The following is a 25,506-nucleotide window of genomic DNA, read 5'->3' as shown; positions in this document are numbered from 1 at the left end:
AAATATAAGGGCCCTTAGGATTTTTATGGAAGGGATGGAGCTGTAGGAAAAACCTACAAATTGCTCCAGAGATGACATCTTGTTCTTATTTAGCTTTCTTTGAGTCATTAACAGTCGGGCGCCACTGGTGCTGAAACTTATCATTATTATAACCACAAATGGGTTAATCCCCAAACAAAGCTATATTCTTGGGGCTGGTTCCCAGCTCCACCACACAGACCCCAACAGCAGCACCCTCCGAGTCCCAGGATAATGCCCCACAAATAAGGGGATGTCAAATGTTCAGCCTGGACTCAAAATTCTCTTCTTTTGTCTGGGAGCTTCCAGTTGCTGGCAGGGCAGAGCAAAAAGAAAAATAAATAAATAAAACCCAAGCCAACAAACCCTAAAAAAAGAGGCTGTGTGGTTTAGCGGTCAGACCACTAGCCTGGAGGTTGAGATCGCTGAGATCCAGTTCCAGCTCTCCCACTGACTGGCTGGATGATGCTAGACGAGTCATTTTCCTGACATGTTCCTCAGTTTCCCTACTTAGAAAAGGGAGAAGTGCATTAGAAAGTTTTATGAGGACAAATGAAATGATCTGAGAATAGCTTCAGGTTGCTTGGAAATAAAAAGAAATTGTAATCCTTAATAATTACCATCCTATTACTTTATTAATAATATAGTAAAAAGCCACAGGTGTGAAAGTTATGAAACTCCCATAATTCTCAAGGTGCATGGGGTAGGGGAGGGGGTGGGAGGCAAGGGTGGAGGTAGAAGGCAAATATTTTTTTATGATATGCAGGACTTCACATCAAATACCAAATTAGTTAACTTATTACCTCAAGATAATAAATGTTGCTCTGAGTTCGGCTCTGTCCCTTTATCCTTACCACATCCAAACTCAGAGTGACTCACCGGAGCCTAGAAATGAGACACATATACAATTTTAAGGGAAACGGAGAATTAGGAGGTTTGAAGCTTCTACTGGAGAAGGCTAAGAATAGACCACTCAGAACACAAAGAGAACCTCCTCTTTCCTTTTTCTCCCAGTGTAGGTGGTCCACTGGTTTCCCAATCATTCCTTTGATAGAATGATTTTTGTTTTCTTTCTTTCAAAACCTCACCTCATGTGGGGGGAGAGCTAACTAAAAAGGTGAGGACAGGGTGACCTTTTCTACTATGCTTGAACTGTGACGAGTGGTACACACCACTAACCCGTTGTTGGGCGTGGAGAGGTGCAAAAAGTGAAATATCCAGATATCTGGGAACTTGAAAACCAATGAACACTCTCCCCTCTTAAAGGAAAAGTGAGCAATTAGGGATATAAGGGAAAAAATCCAATAGGTTTCCTTGTTTGTGCATCCCATCCCCCCAAGAAGTGAAGTGTCTTTGTAAGAAAAAAAAAAAAGAAAAGACACTTGGGAAGGGTACCAAATAGTAAGGGATAGAAGTAGAAGGAGGGGCTATAAAGATAAAGAGGAATTTGAAAGGAAATGTCAATGAAGTCATAGAGAATTTAATGAGCACTTTCTGGATGCCCAGACTTGTCACAGGCAGAAAAGACACATCCCTGACCTCAAGAAGCAGCCAAGATATACGCATATGAAAGCACTTTGTAGTAATTTAAGATGATAAATAATAAGGAGATAAAAATAGGTAATGGGATAGTAAATGTTTATGGGAATTTAGGGGTGGGAGCTATTATTGTGACTTTGGATAACAGTTGTATAAAGCAGGAGTAGTTATGAAATTCAGAAATTGCGGGTATATGGAGGGCTGGCAATAATTTTTCGACACCGGGAAATATGATGGTTTCAAAGGAACTCTCCACCTCAAATTCCTCTAAAACCAACGCCTCAAGAAAGGGAGGCCAAAGAAACTATGACCGCCGCGAAGAGACAGCTCCCGGAACTAGCGTGGCCAGCTTGGCGTTGCGATTCGGAGACTGTTTGCGTGACACCCCCTCCGCCTCTAGCCTCTCCTCCCGCCGCGTGGGTGCCATGGCAACGGAGAGAGCCCTCGACCTGGCTTCCGGAAGCGGGAGAGCTGGAGCTCTGAAGCTACCCTGGTCAAAGGATGCTGAGTCCGGAACGCCTAGGCCTACCGGACTACGAATATCTGGGTAGGCGCTTCCTTCAGCTTCGGGGAAGGAAAGAAGTGCAGACGAATTAGGCCAGGGTTTGGGGAGGAGGCCGGGTCGAGGTCTGAGTGGGAACGGGTAGGGTGGGCTAGGGAGGGGCGGGGTGGGGGCGGTCCAGGGCCTGAACTTGTAAGGCCCAGCGAGGAGGAAAACACCATCTGGGAGTAGAGAATGCTGAAGTGTACCCGCTGGAGCTCAGACAGTGTGGATTGTGCCCTGAGTGGGCTAGGTTGGAGTTGAGAATTGAGGGGCCTTTGGGGGTATTACTGATATGCTGCCAGTGGAGTAACCTTGGAACCTTGAAGTGCCAAATCAGTCATTCTGTGAACAATCATTTAACCGTTATAGCGGCAACTAACATTTTTGAGCATTTCTTTTACATTAGGCACTATGCTAAGCATTTTACGTGCATTCTTTATTGAATCTTCATAACAGTCCCAGGAGGAGACTGTGTTTTTCTTCCATTTTGCAGACAGTGAAACTGAGGCTGAAGAGGTGACTTGCACAAATAAGGCCACACAGCTACAAAATGGTAGGGCTAGGATCAGAACCTAATTTGCCCACTCCTGAGCTTGAGCTCTTGACCATTAAGGCTGTGGCTGTAATACTTTACACACACTGTAACACCTTCAGTGTGTAAGGCATTTACTGGATGAAAAAAGGATATATGTATGTTGTGTGTATGTATGTATATACATACATGTATGCACACGTTTTAAAAAATTGATAGACTTTATTTTTTAGAGCAATTTTAAGTTTACAGAAAATTGAGCAGATATTATAGTGTTCCCATATACTCCCTCTCTCTCTCACTCAGAGCTTCCCATTATTAACATGTGACATTAATATAGTACATTCATTACAATTGATGAACCAATATTGATACATTATTATTAACCAAAATCCACAGTTTACATTAGGGTTCACTCTTTGTGTTGTACTGTTTTATGGGTTTTGACAAATGCATGATGTCATGTATCAACCATTATAGTATTATGCAGAATAGTGTCACTGCCCTGAAAATCCTCTGTGCTCTGTCTATTCATCCTTCCCTCTGTCCCCCAACCACTGACAACCATTCATCTTTTTACTGTCTCTAAAGTTTTACATTTCCAGAATGTCATATAGTTGGAGTCATAGAGTACGTAACCTTTTCAGACTGGCTTTTTTCACTGAGCAATATGCGTTTAAGGTCCCTCCATGTCTTTCCCTGGCTTGATAGTTCATTTCTTTTTATCACTGAATAATATTCAATTGTATGGATGTACTATACACATTTTTTTTTTTTTTTTTTTTGCGGTACGCGGACCTCTCACTCTTGTGGCCTTTCCCGTTGCGGAGCACAGGTTACGGATGCACAGGCTCAGCGGCCATGGCTCACGGGCCCAGCCACTCTGCAGCATGTGGGATCTTCCCGGACCGGGGCACGAACCCTTGTCCCCTGCATTGGCAGGCGGACTCTCAACCACTGTGCCACCAGGGAAGCCCTATACACATTTTTTAATGAAAAACAATTCTAGTTTAAATTTTTGAATTAGTAATATGGAAACTAGATTAAAAAACATAAAGAAGTTTATAATGAAAAGTCTCTTCCAACCCCTTTTCCCCCATCTGCCAGTTTCCATCCATCCTCAGCCCCCCACTAGTAACCACTATTACTGGTTTCCTGTGTATCCTTCCAGAGTTTAGTTTATTGGGTATATAAGGGAGAATACACTTTTTTCATTCAATATATCTTGGAGTGATTTCTGTGTCAGTGAGAGCTTTCTCATTCTTTTAAAAAAATGTTTAGCTACATAGTATTTTAAATAATTTATTTGACCAATTCTCTGTTGGTACACATGTTGTTTTTAGCCTTTTGCTATTACTGAAAATACCCCACTGAATAACCTGTAATTTTGTGCCATTGCTAGTATATCTGCAAGGATAAATTCCACAAAGTGAAATTGGTGGGTCAGGGACATATGCATTTTAAATATTGATAGATATTGCCAAATCGTCTTTCACAGGGGTTGTACCATTTTACACTGCACTAGCAATGTAAGAGTATGCCTGTTTCCCCATAGTCTTTCCAACAAAGTATATCAAACTCAAACCATCAGATTTTTTCAACCTGTTAAGTGACAAATAGTCCCAGGGTAGATTTAATGTGCATTTCTTTTCTGAAGTTGAGCATCTTTTCACCAGGTTTAAGGGCTGTGTGGTTTTTGAAAGGTGTATATATATATATATATAAAGAGCATTGTTATATCACAGATAATTTTGCATCCAATGAATAAGAATATCAATGTCTAACAATGCCTAGACTTTTGCTAAGGATTTTATGTATTTTATCTTATTTACTCAGTACTAACGAATCTATGAAATATTTGAAAAGCCTAGTCTATTGTTCACTTCCTTGGATGTTTGCGTCAAAGTCTTAACATATTTAAATTATATGCCTCAAAGGCTTGACATATTTAATATACTGGTGCTTTGGTGAGTAGAAGTTGGTGGTCCCTCCAAAAGTGGCTTTTTTCAGCCACTAATTCAGTGGCAATGTTGATAATAAATCTATAAACAGAATCAAGATTTCAGGTTGGTTGTAAAAGCTTCAATGTCTAACCACTTATCTAATTATTGAACCCTGGATTATTGAACTTCCTTCAGGTTCTGTTGCATATTTAAGTGCCTTAACTCCCTGTCCCATTCACCATCTGGACGTTCATACTGCCCTAAGCAGGGTCATACTACTCATTGGCTTCCTCATGTTTCCTCAGACCATACGACTCTGCTGAAATGCATTTGTCTTTAGTTGAGAACAACCCTGCCCGTTACAGTTTGGTCTCTTTTAGAGGCATGCTGTTGCTGTTTTGAAGCATTCACCCTCAATATAATGACCACTGAAAATCACCCCTTATAGATTAATTTAATAAAATATTTTCTGATTTGAAAATTTAAATACCTACAGAGGTTTTTTGTTTTTTTTTTAACTTTTTAACTATTTATTTATTTATTTTTTGCGGTACGCGGGCCTCTCACTGTTGCGGCCTCTCCCGTTGCGGAGCACAGGCTCCGGACGCGCAGTCTCAGCGGCCATGGCTCACGGGCCCAGCCGCTCTGCGGCACGTGGGATCTTCCCAGACCGGGGCACGAACCCGTGTCCCTTGCATTGGCAGGTGGACTCTCAACCACTGCGCCACCAGGGAAGCCCCAGGGATTATTTTTGGCTTGGCTTTTCTTCTTCCTCCTCTCCTTCTCCTCCTCCTTCTCCTTCTTCTTCTTTTTTTTTAAAATAAGTTATAAAGTCACATGTGTAGGCCTAGAGAAGAAAATACACATAGAAAAAAGAAAATTGCATAGATAGGAAAGCTCTAGGTTTTCAGTGCATCAGAAAAGCTCAATATCCCTTGGTAAGTGTGTCTGGAGACCTCTTTTTAGTATTATGGTATAAACGACAGGGATACCTATTCAGTGAATATCCATAGATTTTCCCTTCTGCCTGCTAGCCAGGGCTTATATTTGCCTTTTTGACTACTAGTGAAGAAAACAGTCTTTCATCCTGTTGGGTAAACTGATCCATTCCCTGCTGACTTTGTGGATTAGGAACCTGTAATCATGGCCTGGAATGGCTTAGGATCTTAAGATCATCATTACAGAACTGACTCCATGATGTTCATGCCTGCAGTCATCAGAATGGAGTGATAGGAACTATGTTAATGCCCAGGCGTGAATAGAGAGAGAGGAGAGTCTGGTAAGGAGATGAAATAAATATAGAGCCCTTGAAAGGTTTCCACTTTATGAAAGCTACTTATTGGAAGCTTCTGCCAGAGGCTGAGGTGTGTCTGTGTATCTGGTTGGGTGTGGAGAGTTCTCTAGAGCTGAAGGGCAGCCTGTTCTGGTCCCAGGTTTGCAAAACACACTACCTACGTGCTGACCTGAGTGTAAGCATGAGGGTGTGAGGTTTATAATCTTACCCCACCTAAATTGGTGAGGTGCTTGCTTTCACTCATGCTTCAATTTGTCTCTTCTGTTTCTATGGATACTGCTTATTCTCACTAAGACTGGTAGTGGATTGGCATAATAGATAACTCCAGGAAATCCGAGATGGTCTTTCTCCTTTGAGGGCTGTAGTTTTAGAGGAATCACAATAAACTGGATAGTTATTTTTAAGCTATAGTTTTGGAGCACTTCATTTATGCTTAGCACTGTGCCTTAACTCATTTAATCTTCACAACCACCATACAGTTAGGTATTATTATTAGTTCTATTTAGTAGTTATTAATATCGTTTCCTCATTTTACAAATAAGGAAACTGAGGCTTAGAAAGGCTAATTGATTTGTACAAAGTCACATAGGTGATGATACATAAAAGCAGGGATTCAAATCCAGGTTTATCGGATTCCATGCCTGTTTTTTCCTCTCTACCAAGAAGATAAAAATAAACAAACCAAAATATCTATTGCCTGTAAAGGGTAGTGATCCTTGCTTCCCTTTTAAGAATGGAGTTCTTAAACAGTTCATTAGTTGCAAATCAGTTTCCTGAACACAGGAATTGTATCTTTCTCATCATTGTATACCTACCTTTCACAATCTAGACACTTTATACATACATGTGTGTTAAATTGAATATGAATAATCTGACCTTAGGGCCCCCCAAATGTGAGCAGCTAACAGCAATAACTGAGACTTATTAAGTACTTACTATGTACCAGGTAACATTTTATGTGCTTTATAAACATTAATGCACATGAAGATAGTTTCAATTTTTATCTCCATTTCACATATGAGGAAACTACAGCACAAAGGTATTAAATAACTAGTTAGTGAGTCCTAGAGGCAGAATTCTAATCTAGCAGTCTGACTCCAGAGTCCACATTGTTAAACTCCATGCAATGAATACCTTGAGCAACTCCAACAATGAGGCTCCAACTATTGCATAGACCTGCTTATAATGGTTGCATGGATTCTGGAATAAGTTCAGGTGACTCCAAGGGCTTAATTTAACATTTCTGCCAGGAGGGGGCATACTAGGAACCAGGATGGATCAGGGAATAGTAAAATTCCAGTTCCTTCTTGCCACTGGACTCATCTCTCAAATGCAGGCAATAAGGAAGATAACTTCTAAAAATAAACCATTTAGGAGAGTTTTAATGACAATAATCTATGTACTTTGTGTAGCTGTGTGACCTTGAAGAAGTTACTCAACCTCTCTGTGCCTTAGTTTCCTGATATGCAAAATGTACTTACCTCATACATGTAAGCTTTTAGAGCAATGCCTGGCTGCTACATTGTATCTGCATTGTAAAAAGAGGATACACAAAGATGAGTAAGATACCTTTCCTTCTAGAGCACCTGGGTAGGTGCTCAATAAATATTAGCTGCTATTATTACTCCTACATTTTAACAAAAATGTAATACATCTGTGACAGCCATGAAATTGTGCCTCTCAGATCCCCTATAATGCGGAGGGGAGGGTAATTAACTCTGAACCCCAGCTCTCAATCCAACACCTTGTTCACATTGAGGTCACACTTCCCGCAGGCTGCTCCCAGCGGATGACTGGGTGGGGAAGACCCACTTTTATGAGAAGTGTGACTCCTCTGATGGTGACTTTGGCTTGAGGACTCCCACTGCACTGCAGTCTAATACTCTCACTCCCTCGCTCTTCTTTACAAGGGTCAACCCTGCATTGTGGTCTGTCAGCTCTCCCAGCTTCTTCCAGCTCCCTCCCCATTTTCCCTCATGGGCTTTTCAGTATATCTCTTGCATGTCTGATCCTGTCTTGTTGTCTGCTTCTCAGAGTACCTGGACTAAGACAACATCCAACAGTAACTGTAGTCCCTTCCAGTCATGAGGTTGATACAGTTTTTTCAAGCCTTGACAAAGGTTCTGACATATGATTCTTTCTATGTTGAAGATTATTAAGTGTTACTAATCTTACTTTTTTGCATTTGCTGATATCATAGCACATGATATTTACTTGTCTTACTGCCAGGCACAATTTCTTTTTTTGCTTTTGGATGAATCCTGATAAGCAAACTTATTTTTGTTTGAATATAATGAGTGAATCTTCCAAACCCAACCCTATGCTAGGAAACATTGCTATTTACAATAAGTCAACAGAAATACAGTTAAGACTTTAGAATGCTTGGGTTGTTGCAGAAAGAAAAAGAAATATTACAGATGTTATGCTGACTTCCTAAATCTTTGGAAACTAGGTTTAAAATATATAAAGCTGGTCACTTAAAAACAGTAATGAATGTGTTCACTAAACAATCTCCTTCCTTTCTTCTTCCCCCCTTCCCCTTCCTTTCTTTTCTTCCTAATTGTTCCTTTCTTTCTTTCTTCCTGAATACCTTCTCTATATGAAGCAAAGCATGAATACAAAGTGTTCCTCCCTACAGGAAACTTATGCCAAAGATGGGAGATGAGACATATTCATAAATGACTGTAACACAAAGTGACAGTGTTAATAAGTGCCAACAAAACTGGGAAATTGCCAAGACACCTGCATACATATAGTTCACTCGCTCTATAATGACACTTATTTCCCATCTCTGTAGTTGTAGCGCACGGGCTTAGTTTCTCTATGGCATGTGGGATCCTCCCGGACCAGGGCTCGAACCCGTGTCCCCTGCACTGGCAGGCAGATTCTTAACCACGGTACCACCAGGGAAGTCCTAATAATGTTTTTGCTGGGGAGAAAAAAGAGCAAGTGAGTTCTAAGGCACGGTGTTTGTTGACCCTTACCCATCCCCATTTCTCCAAGGTAACTGATTGCAGGTGATGTCAGTGTTACTCTAGGGTTTAAATTCTAAGGTTCTGTAAATTGTTTACTTTGCTTATCATTTATATATTCAAATAATCTTAAAATCTTTCCTCCAAATGCTGTCTAAAAGTTGGGGATCTCTTTTATTTGTTATAAATACCACATTTGCTAAATGAGTAAATTTAGGAAGCTGAGTAGGTAATTAAAGTTTTAAAAACTAATAATAGTAGATGAGAAGAGACAAAATGAGCCATTAGCTTATCTCTAGTTCATTATCCTGTTTATAGCCTTCTTAGCACTTACCACAATTATCTTATTTATCTATTTGTATATTTTGTTACTGTTTCTTACTAGAATGTAAGCCATAAGGGCAGGCTTATTCTCTCAGTATCTCCAAAATCTAGCACAGTGCTTGGCCCAAGTTAAGTGCTCAGTTGTTACATGAATACTCTGCTTTAAGTAGCAAAATAATTTTTTTTTTCAAATGAGAGAAGGGACTCCAGTTCAACAAATAGTTATTGAATTCCTACTGTGTGAGAGACACTAAGCTTTTTTCTCCTTCTTCCATTGACAAAAAAAAGGATGACTGATTAAAATCTTTCATCTGAATGCTGTCCCAAAGTTGGGGATCACTATTATTTGCATAAATACCATGTTTGCTAAATGAGTAAATTTAATTTCATGGTTGACACATTTTCTTTGTTTTGGTTACACAACGGTAAGATTTAATTCATTTTTTTAAATGATATTTTATGAAGGAAGGAAATTTTATACAATTTGGGGGCATCTCCTTGAGATTCCATCTTCAGTTGGGCAGAGTAATATGCTTTAAGACTGGAATTACCCTTGTCAACTAATCCCTGGGTCCACTGTGTTGGGATGCCCTTGCGCTACTTCCCTACGGGCCTTAGGAAATTGCTCATTCTATGATTGGAATTTCAAGTCAAAACACATTTATCTGAGCAGAATTTTAATGATTTATCAAAGAGAGGAGGGATTTTCCCAAACACATCTGAACTTACCAAATTACAGATCCCATTAGCTATGTTTTCTCTTAAGCACCTTTCTTTAAACAAAGTAATTACTGCTGAAATCATCCAATGTATTTTTCATAAAAGCTTGTGACTAAGTTTTGTTTGATTAGCAGGAACGCAGTAAAAGTAAATATTGTTTGAGAAGGCACTTTCAGAGCCCTTTCTTTTTCTTCATTGAATTAGCTTTTTAAAAGCACTGTTCTTTGGAGAGAGTAAGAGCCTTTTTCCAGCTGTCCTATTGTGTAGCTCAAGGTCTTGTTAATACTATTATCTGGCCCTGAGATTACAGGTAATTGTGGTAAAACACAAGCTTCAGTTTCTGTAATCTAAGACAGAAATCTGTTTGTGCCCTGGCCTTCATATCAGGTGTTTGTTAAATTCAGACTTCTCTCACTTGGGATAGCCCACTGCCCCCCACGGTAAACAGAGGTATCTGGCAGGGATGGGGCTACATTAGAGCCATTGCCATTTTTTTTTTTCTTTTTAAAGATCATGTGGCAGAGCCCCTCCTGTGGCCAACTTACATACAACATGTGCACGAAATGGGAAAATTATATATTTTAAAATAAGCATGCTTGAAACAATAACACTTTTGAATGTGAAATATACCAAAAGGCCGCATGTTTCTGGCTTTGCTTGTCAAATGGAGAGGCTGCCAGAACCACTCGGTTCCATGGTTCTCATGCCCTAAAGTCCTGCAAATTGACACGTAAGTAGGCAACACACAAAGAAGCTCAGCCCATGAGAAAGTGAGTTTGGGCGCTTGGGCTGCCTTCCTTTCTCTCTGTGTGGATTTCTTTCCAGCTTCGCTTCTTCTGTCCTATCTTAGTTTTTCAGAAAGGAGAGATTAAATGTGTCTGCTATTTCAGCATGTTAACTGCACAGGCAACATGAGGCTAGCACTCAGGCCACTGTTCAGCCTGTCATATGGAAGGAGTTGCTTTTCAGGGGAGATTATAATTGTGTATGTAGCCACACAAATGCACATTCTGCCTGGAGGAAAATGCACAGAAGAGGAGGCCTTATGCTGCCACTCAGGTCTCTTTGTGGAGGGCTGCATAAGAAGCCCTTACATGGCATAGTCAACTCTTTTGGGCTTAATGAGTCATCTTTTTGTGTGATGCCTACTTCAAAAAAGGAGGAGGGCAGGGGGCGGGGGGAGAAGAAGAAGCACACTCTTGCCCAAGTGAGTTGCTTTTATTGGCCCTGCAGCTTTGTCTAACAGTTTTGTATATTCCTGATGACATCATTTATAATACTAGTGCACAGAGAGTAAACAAAAAATAATTTAGCTTTCAGGCATTTAGACAAAACTTAAATAGTGCAATTTAGAGAAATGATAATAAGCTTTATAAACAGTGAGCACATGAGCTTAAACAGCAAGCATGATCCCACTCATTTTTGGAATGTGATGTGTTGAAAGATGGCTGTAGAGAAAACTAGAAGCTTGACACTTTTGAATTATGTGCAGTTCAGACTTGAGTCCATGGTCTAGTGTTAATCCCAAGCAGTATGTTCTAGTTAGTGGATAAAATACAAGCTACCATGTGAGTAAGTCATTAAGCCCCTTGAGTCCTAGCATTTTACCTATAAGAAAGGAAAAGGTAATATTACCACCTACTTCACAGGAATGTTAGAAGACTGAGAAGATAAAACATGTGGAGCTCTTTATAAGAAAGGTATTTTGTAAATAGAAAATAACATTATTATTGTCCTTCATCAAATTTCCCCAACACATGGAGTTGATAAAAGCTACCTCATAGGGGGTTGAGAGGATGAATTAATATATGTCAAGTATCTTAAAGTAAACTATTTAATGAGACCTAAAATTGATAGTCTTTCTTGATAGTCTCTAGACCACCAAACCTGATATTTAAACACATGATTAACTTATAAAGTCTTATATGTGCCATCAATCTTTTGCCTTGTCTTCAAGGATTGGCATGGTAGAGGATAGTGAATATACAGGTAGGAGAAAATAGGTTAGGTCTTCAGGAAGAATGGCCCTGCCTTTTTTCTTTTCCAGATTATGCCTATGAATAGTCTTTGGAGTCTTGCTAATTTTTTTTTAATTAATTAATTTAATTTTGGCTGCATTGGGTCTTGGTTGCTGCACGTGGAAGCTTTCTCTAGTTGCGGTGATCGGGGGCTCCTCTTCATTGTGGGGCGTGGGCTTTTCATTGAGGTGGCTTCTCGTTGAGGAGCATGGGCTCTAGGCGCGTGGGCTTCAGTAGCTGTGGCACGAGGGCTCAGTAATTGTGGCTCGTGGGCTCTAGAGTGCAGGCTCAGTAGTTGTGGCACACGGGCTTAGTTGCTCCGCGGCACGTGGGATCTTCCCGGACCAGTGCTCGAACCCGTGTTCCCTGCATTGGCAGGCAGATTCTTAACCACTGCGCCACCAGGGAAGTCTGAGTCTTGCTAATTTTTGTTGCCATGTCTGGACATAGGTAGAGACTGTTTTGACCTTTGTTCTTCCAGTAAATATTTGGTTTTGATCTCATGTTTCTAAAGAAACAAACTCATAAGGAAAAGAAGTGATTGTTTTGTCTCACATTGTGAACTTTTCTTATCATATTTCTTAGTAGTTAAGAGAAAATAATTATTGTTGAAGGACCTGACATCGAGTTCCCTAACTGGAAAGTTCTTAAACTCAGCCAAGTAATAAAACCAGCTTTGGTTACTATCTTTAGAGGAGAAAGAACGTCAGAAGAGAAATTATATTTTTTAATTGACAAAATTATCGCTAATATCTCTGCTTCCATTTTTGTTGGTATTTTCATAAGGTTTTAGGCAACAAAACCTGAGAAGACCCCCTCATGTAATTTTCAAGTTTAAAATTTCATCTGTTGTTTCCAAGTATAGTAACACTTGGGTAACCTCACTTCCCAGATTTAATTTTCTATTAGATGACACTAAATGGGAAACACTATTTCATTTAAATTCTAACTCCTTAGCAGAGATTATTTCTCTTACATTTTTTAAAATACAGAGGTAATATTCCAACTTCTAAGTAAGTCCAGCCCCCCAAATACTGTCTTAAGTGGGAAATATATTCAAATAGATGCTCTTGGTATGGCAGCTGGAGTCATTCTCATATACAGGAGGACTGGAGATGGACAGCAATCTCATTTAGTCCTTACAAGATATTTGTGAGGCAGGTACCAGCCTGATCCTCACTTTTCCATGAGGAAACTGAAATTTAGGTTATGTAACTTGCCCAAGGTCACCAAGCTAGTAAATGTGGAGGTGAAGCTTGAATGAAGTTTATCTGACCCTAGAGCCTGTGTTGTTAGCTGCTTTGCTTTTAGGTCTGATTTCTCAAGGCCCTCTTTCCTATTCAGTTCACAAGGATTGAAGGATTAGAACTTAATATTTTAACAGAAATGTCTACAGAATATATGATATATTCCCCAGATTCTCTGGTATAATAGAACATAATTGAACATTTCTTTATGTTGTGGTGTCATTATTTGAGACATTATTTATTATATTGTACTGTAGATGTGTTATGACATTTACTCATGAGGGTGGATGCTAGGAAACGGGGACTCAGAGAACTTAAGTAAAATTTCCAACGTTTATATATAATAGATAGCAGTAGGTGGAGCTAAGATTTGACTAGTACTTCTGGTTCCAAATTTAGTGCTTTGGGTGCCATTCAATCAACGTTAGTTAAATCTGACTTTATAGTTATTAATTAATGATAAGAACTTCCCCCTATGCTCAAAACTCCCCTCTCTCCAGACTAATGTTTCCTACTTGGTCAGTAAGATGTTGAGGTATACTGAGGTTTTGTACTTTAGGTGCTTTCGTGCCACTGATCTCAGGGTGATGGTTGAGCAGCTGTTATAAAAAGATCCACCACCACAACTGCCCCCTCCAGTGCAATGGCTCATACAAGAGAGAACTTTATTTCTTTCTAACTTAACCTGAGTCCAGGATGCGGATGGCAGGATCTGCTCTAGGAAGCCATCATGGGATTTCAGGTTAGCAGGGCAGCCAAGCCATTTGAAACCCATGGTTTCTGAGGATGCCTCCATTGTAGCCATTTCCAGTTATAGAAAGGAAAAGGGGAAGGAACAAGTCCAGGGCAAACCCCTTTTAAGCAAGTAAGGCAGAAGTTGCAAACATCACTTGTGCTCACATTTCATAGGTGAGGACTTAATATAAGGCCCCTGCCAGCTGCAGAGGAGCTTGGGAATTGAAGTCCAACCAGACAATTGTGTGTAAGAAGAATAGGAGCACATATTTTGGGGTGTGCAAACAATAACCTGCCATACCTGGTATGTGTATTGTTAGTAGGTGCTTGCCCTTATTCAGAAGCGAAGCACAGATCTATCAGTAGGTGTTTGACTTTTCCTCCCCTACCTCTACCTCTGTTAAGTACAGAGTATTTTATCCCTTGTCCGTGTTCTCCATTCTTCTGCCTTATGCTACTACTGAGCTTGGTTGCTCCCTTTTTTTAAAAAATAAATTTATTTATTTTATTTATTTTTGGCTGCATTGGGTCTTCATTGCTCTGTGCAGGCTTTCTCCAGTTGCGGTGAACAGGGGCTACTCTTCGTTGCGGTGCATGGGCATCTCATTGCGGTGGCTTCTCTTGTTGCGGGGCACAGGGTCTAGGTGCGCAGGCTTCAGTAGTGTGGCACTCCAGCTGTAGGGCACAGGCTCAGTAGTTGTGGCGCACGGGCCTAGTTGCTCCGCAGCACGTGGGATCTTCCCGGACCAGGGCTCGAACCAGTGTCCCCTGCATTGGCAGGCGGATTCCCAACCACTGCGCCACCAGGGAAGCCCATGGTTGCTCCCTTTTTATTATTTTTTTCTTTCTTAACTCTATGTCTCCTGTCATTTCTCTTGGAACACTTCTCTGTCCTTTGTAAACATTTCCAACTGATCTACACTTTAGTGAGCACATGGAATGTTAGCGTTTTAGTTCTCTACTGTTGTGTTGGCTGCTGGGTGTTGGGGCTTACTTTGCTGTCAATAAAACTTCTCTGAGTGGGAGTTGGACCCATTGTAGGAACTTAAATCTTGTTTCCAGAGAGCTAGTTTTACAATAAATAAAGATATTTATCTTCCTATACTGAGAGTGAGAGTTTTAGAAGAACAAGGAAAATGTGGTGCCACGGAAACTGGGGGAGGAGTGAGTTTCAAGATGGAGGGAGTGTTCAGTAATATCACTTGTCGCAGAGGTCAAATAAGGTAAGAGCTGCAGAAGAGATTGTTAGTGGCATTAGGTGCGAAGTTTCAGTGGAGTAGTGTGGGAGGATGCCACATTTTCCTGGATTGAAGAGTAAAGGGGAAGGGTGAGGGATTAGAGACAATAGGTAGGCTGGATTTGTTTCCAGAAGTTTGGTGGATTGGGGAAGGAGGAGGGGGGGTGATAGCAAGAGTAGGGAGGGTTTATTGTTGTTTTTAAGTTTTTAGATGGCAGAGAGACTTGAGTATGTTTATAGGCTGAAGGAAAGGGAGCCATAGCCAAGGAGAGAGAGAGGATCCAAGAGAAGAGCAAGATGATTAAATGATGGAATTGCTTTTTCAGAAGAGGTGGGAGGGAATTCCAGGATCAAGGGCAGAGGAGCAAACTTGTTTTTGGAGGTGGGAATCAGGGCTGTGTTTATCCATTGGGCACTATAGGCATTGTGCCCAATCTATAAACTGTTTTGAGATCTTTGAAAATATTTGCTACCTATAAAATATTTATTGACCCTAAACTATAGGTAAATGTTTAATTATACATTTATAAAACATAGTATAATGTCACTTTTATTGTTATATTTAGTGTGGACAAACATTTTATTACATTTGAAAGCAGCTTATAGGTAAGATTTTTCGCAGTTAGCAGGAATTCCCAAGTGAGAAATCAGGTCCTAAGATGGCTTTAAAACAACTCTACAAGGATATTATTCAGCAATAAAGAAGAAGGAAGTCCTGCCACTTACAACAACATGGATGGACCTTGAGGGCATTATTTTAAGTGAAATAAGTTAGAGAAAGACAAATACCATATGATCTTACTAATATGTATGTAATATTTAATATCTTTAAAAAACCTGGACTCATAGATACAGAGAAAAGATTGGTGATTGCCAGAGAGGTGGAGGGTGGAGGGTGGGTGAAATGGGTGAAGATGGGGAAAAGGTACAAACTTCCAGTCATACAGTAAATAAATCCTGGGGATGTAATGTACAACATGGTGACTGTAGTTAATAATCCTGTATTGTATATTTGAAAGTCGCTAAGAGAGTAGATCTTACAAGTTCTCATCACAAGAAAAAAAATTGTAACTGTGTATGATGATGGATGTTAATTAGACTTACTGTGGTGATCATTTCACAATATATACAAATATTGAATCGTCATATTGTACACCTGAAATTAATATATGTCAATTATATATCAATAAAAAAGAAAAAGAAAGAAACCCTGACTCTACAAAGAATAATTGTATTTGAACAACAGACAGAAAGTAAAAATGGTAAAGGAGGGCTTCCCTGGTGGCGCAGTGGTTAAGAATCCGCCTGCCAATGCAGGGGACGTGGTTTCGAGCCCTGGTCCTGGAGGATCCCACATGCCGCGGAGCAACTAAGCCCGTGTGCCACAACTACCGAGCCTGCGCTCTAGAGCCCATGTGCCGCAACTACCGAGCCCACGTGCCACAACTGCTGAAACCCGCGCGCCTAGAGCCCGTGCTCCGCAACGGGGGGAAGCCACCAGGGTGGGAAGCCTGTGCACCACAACGAGGAGTAGCCCCCGCTTGCCGCAGTTAGAGAAAACCCGCACGCAGCAACGAAGACCCAACGCAGCCAACAATAAATAAATAAATAAATTTTAAAAAAATGGTGAAGGACAGAGTTAAGCTTAGAAATGGAGCTGAAAGTTGATGTTCTTTACCTGACCACTTAACCTTGTGTTTGTCTTTGAAGTAAGATTCAAGGTTATCTCCTTAGAGTTAGGGAAACAAAAGTAAAAGGCATAAAAGAGAGCAAAGAAAATTTGTATTGCTGAGGAAAAGAAGAAACACATTGCTGTAGGAAGGAAGAAAGATAGCTTGACTAGGGACAAGTATAAGAATTCTGAGCAGCATTAAGACATTTGAAGTAAGGATGTATAAATAAATCCTTTGAAAAAAGAAGCAACAAAGAACGTAAATAGGAACAAAGTCAACTATGTAAATTCTAAAAGAAAAAAATACAAAACTATTGCAAAGTAATAATTAGATGAAATGATTGAAAAACTTTTAGGAAAACAACATGTTACAAATAATGGGTAAAGAGGGAAAATCCAAATAGAACAAAAATTGTTTAATTTAATGTATATTTTTATTAGCTACAGAATTTTATCAGTCAAATGGATTTATGAAAGTTTTAACAAAACACAATAGTACCATACCACCCAAACTTCTCACCTCTAAATCCCACTCCTCAGAGAAGACTACTTACAGATTTTTTCACCAATGTCTTTTGATATTTTTCTACATATTTTAAAGTAACATGCTTAAACTACTCTCCTTGATTTTTCAGTTATAGATGTTATCTAATGACTTCTTATGATGGACTTAGTGCTTTTATATCCTCTAAATTTCCTTCCTCCTAGCCTTCCAATAAAACTATGATTTTTGCTTAAGTTAATATTCAGTGTTTATCATCACTAAGGAAATGGTATGTATACATTAGTCATGTGGTATGTACAAACAATAAGGTAAAATTAGAACATTTAGGAAAAGACTAAAGGGGAAAATTTGGAAATAAAAAATATATGGATCTTTTACAAACATTTATCATATACAAAGAAGTTTTTGGTTAATAAAAAGTAGAAATTATATATATTGCATCCTCAAGCTATAATAAAATAAAATTAGAGATAATAAAAGTATAATTTAAAAGTTACCTAACCACAAGGACAGTTTAAAAATTACTTTCCTTTACAACTATGTTAGATAATAAATTTGAGAAATAACAATAAACTATTTTTTGATCCCAGCACAATTAAAATCTATGGGCAAAAAGCAATACTTTGAGGAAAAATTATTGTTATAAATTAATAAGAAATAAAAAGGTAATTAAGCTTAAAGAATTTAGAAAAGGAGCAAAGTAGCAAACCAAAGAAAATATAAAATAGAATTAAATAATAAAACTAAAAGTACACGAACAAGTTGGTGATTTTTTTTGAGCTTTCAAAAAAAAGCATGTACAAATTTTTTTTAAAAAGTAGAACTCAAATATAAACCTATGGATTTTGGTGAAAATGAGAAGGGACCATAGAGATATGTAAATTCTTGCTATTTTAAGATAAAGGAATTCTGTGTTTAAATAATGTTTTAAAATGCAATAACAATATTGATTTCTAATTTTAAAAACGTATTAAACTAGATGGCCTAATAAGGTTACTGTCAGCTCTATGCTTTTATATTCTTAAGAAAGTGACATTGAAAGTCATGTTTCTTTGATCTTTTCCTTCTCTCTCTAGCACCATTCATATCTTTCTCCTTAGTTTAATATTTTCCTTAAACTAGGTCCATTAATGAGTCTCTGCACTGAGTCATTTTGTTTTGGGAAGACAAAGTATAAATTCAGAGAAGTAGAAGAGAATGCAGTAATTTCATTCTCCATATCTATTTATATTAACTGTTAAAAAAGCAAAATGTTCACTTATGCTTAATCAGGCTTCCAAATAGTTCTAGAGTATCCTTCTCCCCCATAATCTAATGAGGAAAATTCAGTTTGGAGGGGGGTGAAATACCTTGCATAATGCCCCATGGAGCCATCTATAAGACAAGGATTAGAAACCAGGGCTCATGTAACAAGACCCTGTTGCTCAGGCTGTTAGCCTGGGGGCCTCTCTGTGGGATGGCAATGCAGGGCTGGGATCAATTCACTGTTTAAGAGCTGGACTAAAGGTCACTTCACCTTTCCTTGAAGGGTTGAATTATTTGAGCAGTATAAACTTCCTGATAAGAGATTTCTGGAAGCAATTGTAAAAGTGGCTTATACCACCAACAGGTGGAACTAGATGGAATCTGACCTAGGCTGTCCAAAGAGAAGGGGCCATTAGAGAGAGGTTCTGCTTCCCCTTTGCTACTTACTTACTTCATGTGCCGCCCCTCATTTGTTCATTTTCCTCTCTAGTGCAAAATGCAGGATCAAAGGAAATGGTGCTGTCATCAGTTCTAAAATTGAACAGAATGCTTCCTCGGTTAGTAAATGGAAAAATTAATTTTAAAATGTCTTTATGTAAGTTCTGTGAAATACTAAGATATTGACTTGTGATCTGTTTTTCCAAGGTATTTATGTTCATATTAATTATTATTAATCATGGTCATTTTAAACTTTGTGAATATCTCTAAGAACTTCTCTAAGAATTATCCACTGTGATTCAGTGGGTTATGTTTACACTTACGAGATTAAAGTTCAAGTTTCTGCTCTATCATTTATAAACTGAATGACCTTGGGCAATTTCATCATTTGTAAAATGGAGAGAATAATCCCAGCCTTATCTGACTCCTAGGTTGGTTGCAAGGTTCAATGAGATAATGTATGTGAAAGTATTTAGTAAACTTTCAGGGGCATTACAGATGTTACTGTTCAAGTCACAAAAGTCAGTAAGACCTTACCGTGTTTACAACAATGGTCCAGCATTGAAGAGAACAGTACATCTCTTCAGATGCTAGGATAATGTCTGGAAACACTTTATGCTAGCCTAGCATGCACTAACCTAAATCAGTGGATAGGCCAATGAGCCTCCTGATTGGTATGTTAGTTTGATCCCTTCATTTATACTTTTGGGCAAATACATGGATGTTTTATGTTTATATTAGGTTTGTCTGAATACAATAGAAAAACCTAAAATAACGTGGTTTGATCGAGTTAGATGATTATTTCTCTTTTGTGGAAAAGAATTCTGAAGATGGGTAGTCCACGGCTGATATGGTATGCTCCAAGCTGTAATCAGGAACTCAGGTTTCGGTCTTTTTACTCCAACATCCTACCCATAGATTCCATCTTTTGCCTCATGATCCATGAGGACTGAAGTAGCTCTCTGTTATCTTCTGAGGTAAATAAGGGACATCTTTCAGCTGAATTGGTTCCATTTAGGGACTTTCTAGAAGACCCACACCATATTGTGCCTATATTTTATGACTTAATCACATGACTAAAGCCTAGCCGCAAGAGGAGCTGAGAAATGTGATCTTTATGCCAGTGGCCATGTACCCAGGTAAAAATTGGAGTACGTTTCTAGAGAAAAAGGTTACTAGAGTCAGCAGCTAGCAGTCACAGCATTATAAAAATATATGGATGTTTTCTGTTATGAACTGCCCCCCCCACCCCGTCCCCAACACACAGACATACACACACACTCGCACGTACCTCACATTCACGTAAGTGCTGCCTATTTCATTTTGCTTGTTTCCTGGGTAAATTAGTCCATTTCAGTTGTCCTGTACCCAGGAATCATGTCAATGCATGGTGATTGATGCCAGCTTTTGAAGAGTAACCAGTTGAGGTCATTAAGCAAAAGGTTCTGTGGCCTTTTTTCAAGGCAGCCAGTTGACCAGTGGAATGAATTGATTATGTGTATGCTCAGCACTATGCTTGATGCTGCAAAATACGCATAGGGGGTATAATACAGACTTTTCTTCCTGTATTTTGGTCTTAGTGAATGGAACCATCATATTCCCAAATGCCCAAGAAAGGAACCCAGAAATAATCCTAAATTCTCTCCCATCCTTTACCTCTCATCCAACCAATTACCAACTTCCATTGATTTTTCCTCTTTTGCTTTTATCTGTCATTCCCATTGCTACTTCCCTAATTCAGGCCTTAACTCTCTCTGACCTGGACTATTTCAACAACTGCCCTACTTCTTATCTGTACCTCTAATCTTTCTCCCTTCAGTTCTTCCACACTGCTTCCAGAGTGATCTTTCAGAAATAGTAATCTGATTGTCACTCTCTTGCTCAAAATCCTTCAGTGGTTTCCTGAAATCTGTGCTCTTTTATAAGACCCTTTATGGTAATGATGCTGTCCGGCCTTATCTCTTAGCAATACTCAACTATTCTTAGCTTTCCAGATCTACCATGCTTTACACATCTTGATGCTTCTGCATGTGCTGATATGTCTGTGTTAAATATCTCCCCTCCACTTTTTTTTTATTAATTAATTTATTTGGCTGTATCAGGTCTTAGTTGCTTCACTCGGGATCTTCATTGCGGCACACAGGATCTTTCATTGCAGCGTGGGGGCTTCTTTAGTTGTGGCGTGTGGGCTTCTCTCTGGTTGTGGCACGCGGGGCTCAGTAGTTGCAGTGCATAGGCTTAGTTGCCCCGTGGCATGTGGGATCTTAGTTTCCCGACCAGGGATTGAACCGGGGTCCCCTGCATTGGAAGGCGGATTCTTAACCACTGGACCACCAGGGAAGTCCCTCCTCCCTCCACTTATTCACCTGGAAAATTTTTTCAGATCCTTTGAAACACTCTTTCTCCCAGACAGATATAGGCACTCTTTCTCTTTACATTTTTTACATATCTCCTTTATAACAGTTATCATACTATATTGTCATTGTTAATTTGTATGTCTGCTTCTCCAGTAGATGGTAAATAAACTCCTCAAGGACAAGGACCATGCTTAGGTATTAAATAATTATTAAACAAAGGGATGTCTTCAATTGTATTGTAAGTGAGTTGGGGATACTCACAGATGAAATAAGTGGAACACTTTTAAGTCAGCATGAAATCAAGTGCTATGTAAGAAGTAATAGGAGTTCAGGAGGAAAAGGAGATCACTGGGGATTGGAGGTATTAGTCAAGGAATCAAAATCAGTATATCTCCTTAGGGAGATAGCAAAGTTCTTTGGGCAGGGAAAACTGAAAATTCTAGGGATATATTTTTATACTTGGCAATGTTTGTATAAAGCAATATTTCTAATGTCAAAACATTAAATTTTGAAAAATATAATAAGTAAATAAAAAAGGAAAGAAAAATGAGAAAGGAAAAACCCTAGGAAACACAAGGGGTATATTGGTTTAATTTTGAACCCTCTTATCTATAAATGTCTTTAGTTCCTTTTACTTTAGCCTTTTCTCATCTCTGAAGAAATCAAAGCCCTATTGTATAAATGCTTTATTAATAATACTATATCGGTTATAAGAGTCAACATTGTCTCAACCTGCAATCTTTTTAGAATGTGTGTATACATACACAGTATTAATACGTGTTTATTATATATATGTTTTATATATATATATATGTATAGACTAGATAATAGTTCAAAACATATAATAAGGAATACATTGAGAGGAATTGTTCTCACCCTGTCACATTTTACCCTTTTCCTCCTCTCATATGTTCTATAGACAACTGCTTTTATTTTATTCAACCAGCTCTTTTAAATCCATTTGATATGATTATATTTTGGTTCTCCAAGTTTCCAGTACTGTTGAGGTTTGCCATTTTTTCCCCCTGAAATAGCCTCCTTCTTTACTTTTTCTAGAATACCCTCTTTTTCTGCCTTTTATCATACAGGCATGTAATAATTTGCCTCATCTGATTGTCTTCCAGTTAAGAGTTCAGTATAATTCAGTAATCTGATTATCAGTACTTAGATTATCTTTCAGCCCAGTGTTATAGGACAAAAACAGTTTTTTTATAATTGTTTCTGAATTATGATTGGTACCAGAGGCCTGAATGGACTATCAGTACGATAGAAGAAGGCTGGATAATATCATTTGACTATTACTTTAGAAAAGTTAGGTCCATTCAGGGAGTATGAAAAAAATATTTGAAAATAATTCAGTTGCTACCATGATTCATTTTGTTTGTTTGTTTGTTTTTTAATTTATTTATTTACTTTTGGCTACATTGGGTCTTCGTTGCTGTACGCGGGCTTTCTCTAGTTGCGGCGAGCGGAGGCTACTCTTCGTTGCGGTGCACGGGCTTCTCATTGCGGTGGCCTCTCGTTGAGCATGGGCTCTAGGCACGTGGGCTTCAGTAGTTGTGGTGTGAGGGCTCAGTAGTTGTGGCTCACGGGCTCTAGAGCGCAGGCTTAGTAGTTGTGGCGCATGGGCTTAGTTGCTCTGCGGCATGTGGGATCTTCCTGGACCACGGTTCGAACCCGTGTCCCCTGCATTGGCAGGTGGATTCTTAACCACTGCATCACCAGGGAAGCCCCTCCTTTTGTTTGTTTGTACAAAGAAAAACTTTGGCAATGTGGTTATAGATGGAAATATGGAGAACTTAAGGGATGCATTTGAGCAAGCCCAAAGACTTTCTATTACTGAATCAAGGGTAAAAAGAATGAAGAATGACTTCAATTTCTGTATCTCTAAAATGACTGGGGTTGAATGATACGATCTTAAAGTCTTTCTACTCCTTAAGCTTTTATAATTCAGGAGCAGTGGTGAGAATAGTGACAAAGTGACTGGCTACTGATTCCAAGTTAAGTACAAAAAGAGAGGCCAATGGAACAATCTGTGGAAGGACATAAGTGATTTCATGTCCTGGTGAAGAGGAATACTGTGTTCAATAGAAGTTGAGGAAGACAAGGAATTTTCGGGTTGGAATTTGATAGATCATCATTGTGAAAGAAAACTGACCATGTGTGTCTAGGAAGAGAGATTTGGGTGCTGGATTTTTTTTTTAACGTGTGGGCCATGAACCCTCAGGGGAGCTATAGATGAGCCTTAGGAGGTTCTTGAATGTTCTAAAATTATACACAACATATTAAATTATATCCATTTTTCTTTGAGGAAGCATTTGCAGCTTTAATTAGATTCTTATCATGACCTAACAAAAAGCCACTCACTCTTAAAATATGAATGATAAAGACTCCAAGTGATTAAAATGGAGAAAGAGTAATAATACACTTCAGTGGTCATGCAGTGGATGAATATAGTCATTGTGATATTTTCAGAGTAAGCTGGATTTCAATCACAAAAGACACAGAAGTAAGGGGTGAGAAAAATACAAAGAATGGAGAGAAATTTGTCATTAGACAGCTTTGAGTCTTGGCTTGCCATTATAAGCTGTGTGACCTTGGGCAAGTGAATAACCTTCAAAAACCTCAATTTCCTCAGTTGTAAAATGGGGATAATAAGTATCTACCTTAAATGGTGGATATGAAGATTAAATGAGATAACACATGGTAAGCACATAGTATAGTGCTTGGCACATAGTAAGTATTTGGTAAACCTTTCCCCTCACAAGGTTTTAAATTTTCTATATTTATTTTAAGGTCCTTATTGTAGGTTTCACTGGGGAGGGCTGGTCCTTAGTAAGTCCATCTTCAGAGAACTACTCAGTGATGCTTACACTCAAGATTATATTAAGTGGTTAGTCTAGAGGCTCTTTCCAATGTAGATTTGCAAGCTGGGTGTATAAAAGTCAGACACTAGACTTGTTGCCTGGCAGCACGTGTCCCTGAGTGGTAGTACATGGCTTGCATTGTAATGTCATCAGTGCAGGGGCCAGCTGGCTGGACATGTACTGCCACATAGTCTAGGGACTCCATTCCTCAACGAAACAGCAGCCGGCACTAGGGTTAACAGAAAATGACAAACCAGGCATGGATGAGGGAGGCGCCAGTAGAGCAGCGGGATGTCCTTTGATTTGCTTCTGTTATTTGCATGTCTTTCTTGTGATGTCTGTGAAATGTTCAGAATGACAAAGTTTTTAAAAGACCTGCTGACTCCGCCTGAAAAATGTGAAAAACCTCCCGTTTAGAGACCCATTATGTCCAGCTAGCCTGCATTTTCTATATCTTTTCCTTCATTTTTTATTAATGCAAACATTTGCATGAAGACAGAACCTTTGTTTCTTAAAGAGTTCATCTGCTCCTGCTGCTTACTGGCCCTGCCATGCAAGAGCACAACAGAACCTTTGTTACGCTTTGAGCAAAGCTGTTTATGAACGGTGGCTTACTGAGAACTGCTTCCTGTGCTGTGTGCTTCCATTTTGTCTAAAAGAAAAAAAGAAAATAGTTCTTAGGAGTGAAAAGAATTTGGACATTCTTTTATTCACATGTTGAATGTTGAAATGACAAGTAGCCCCCAAATTTGTGAGGAACTGGTAATTGCATCGAATGCATTTTTTTACTTTACCTTGAACATAATGAGGCTCTTGGTAACAATAGAAGAGACAAGTACTTTCTCACTGGAATAGAGAGACAGAACAGTAAAAAGGCAACAGAAAGAAGGGTTGAGAACAGGACAAAAATGGCTTCCTGTAAGAACCCTAATATTGTAACAGAATGTGTTTTGGCACTTAGTGTTTCCCACCTGGAAGGCACAGTCCTGAAATGGTTGAGTTGAATAAAGAATAGCACCACAGTTTATAAATAGTGATACATTTTATGTACTCATTCAGTAAATATTTGAATGACTGGTATGTGGAAGACACTGAATGATTCTGAGTGTTATAGGGGATAAAAGACAAATGAGTTATGGTACCTATCTGTCTTTAAGGAGCAGGAAGTCTAACAAAGGAGGTAACACGTGTAACAGAAATAACTCTATATCAAAGTAGAAAGTGCCATTGGAAATATTTAGAATAGGTATTTAGGAAGTTCAGGAAAAGGAAGGTTGTTTCTGGCTGGGAGATAATCAG

The 25,506-nt window shown here is 39.1% G+C and overlaps 1 protein-coding gene across 4 annotated transcripts in view; it reads left to right on the top strand.

Moving 5' to 3' along the window:
* The first annotated feature begins 1,607 nt into the window (after positions 1-1,607).
* The window catches only part of CSTPP1 (centriolar satellite-associated tubulin polyglutamylase complex regulator 1), a 191,027-nt gene continuing 167,128 nt past the window's right edge, over positions 1,608-25,506 (top strand). The window contains exon 1 of one of the 4 annotated variants that reach the window (XM_089914163.1): positions 1,608-2,104. In XM_089914163.1, the coding sequence (XP_089770289.1) occupies positions 2,059-2,104 (46 nt within the window). In that variant the 5' untranslated portion in view covers positions 1,608-2,058. The remainder of the gene's footprint in view (positions 2,105-25,506) is intronic. The other 3 variants (XM_089914160.1, XM_089914161.1, XM_022592077.3) reach the window with 3 other exon arrangements.

This window comes from Delphinapterus leucas, chromosome 7, assembly GCF_059928025.1.
Source record: "Delphinapterus leucas isolate spDelLeu-1000000601 "Yukka" chromosome 7, BTC_Dleu_Yukka2, whole genome shotgun sequence".
Lineage (NCBI taxonomy): Eukaryota > Metazoa > Chordata > Mammalia > Artiodactyla > Monodontidae > Delphinapterus > Delphinapterus leucas.
This window is presented reverse-complemented; position numbering and strand designations above follow the sequence as displayed.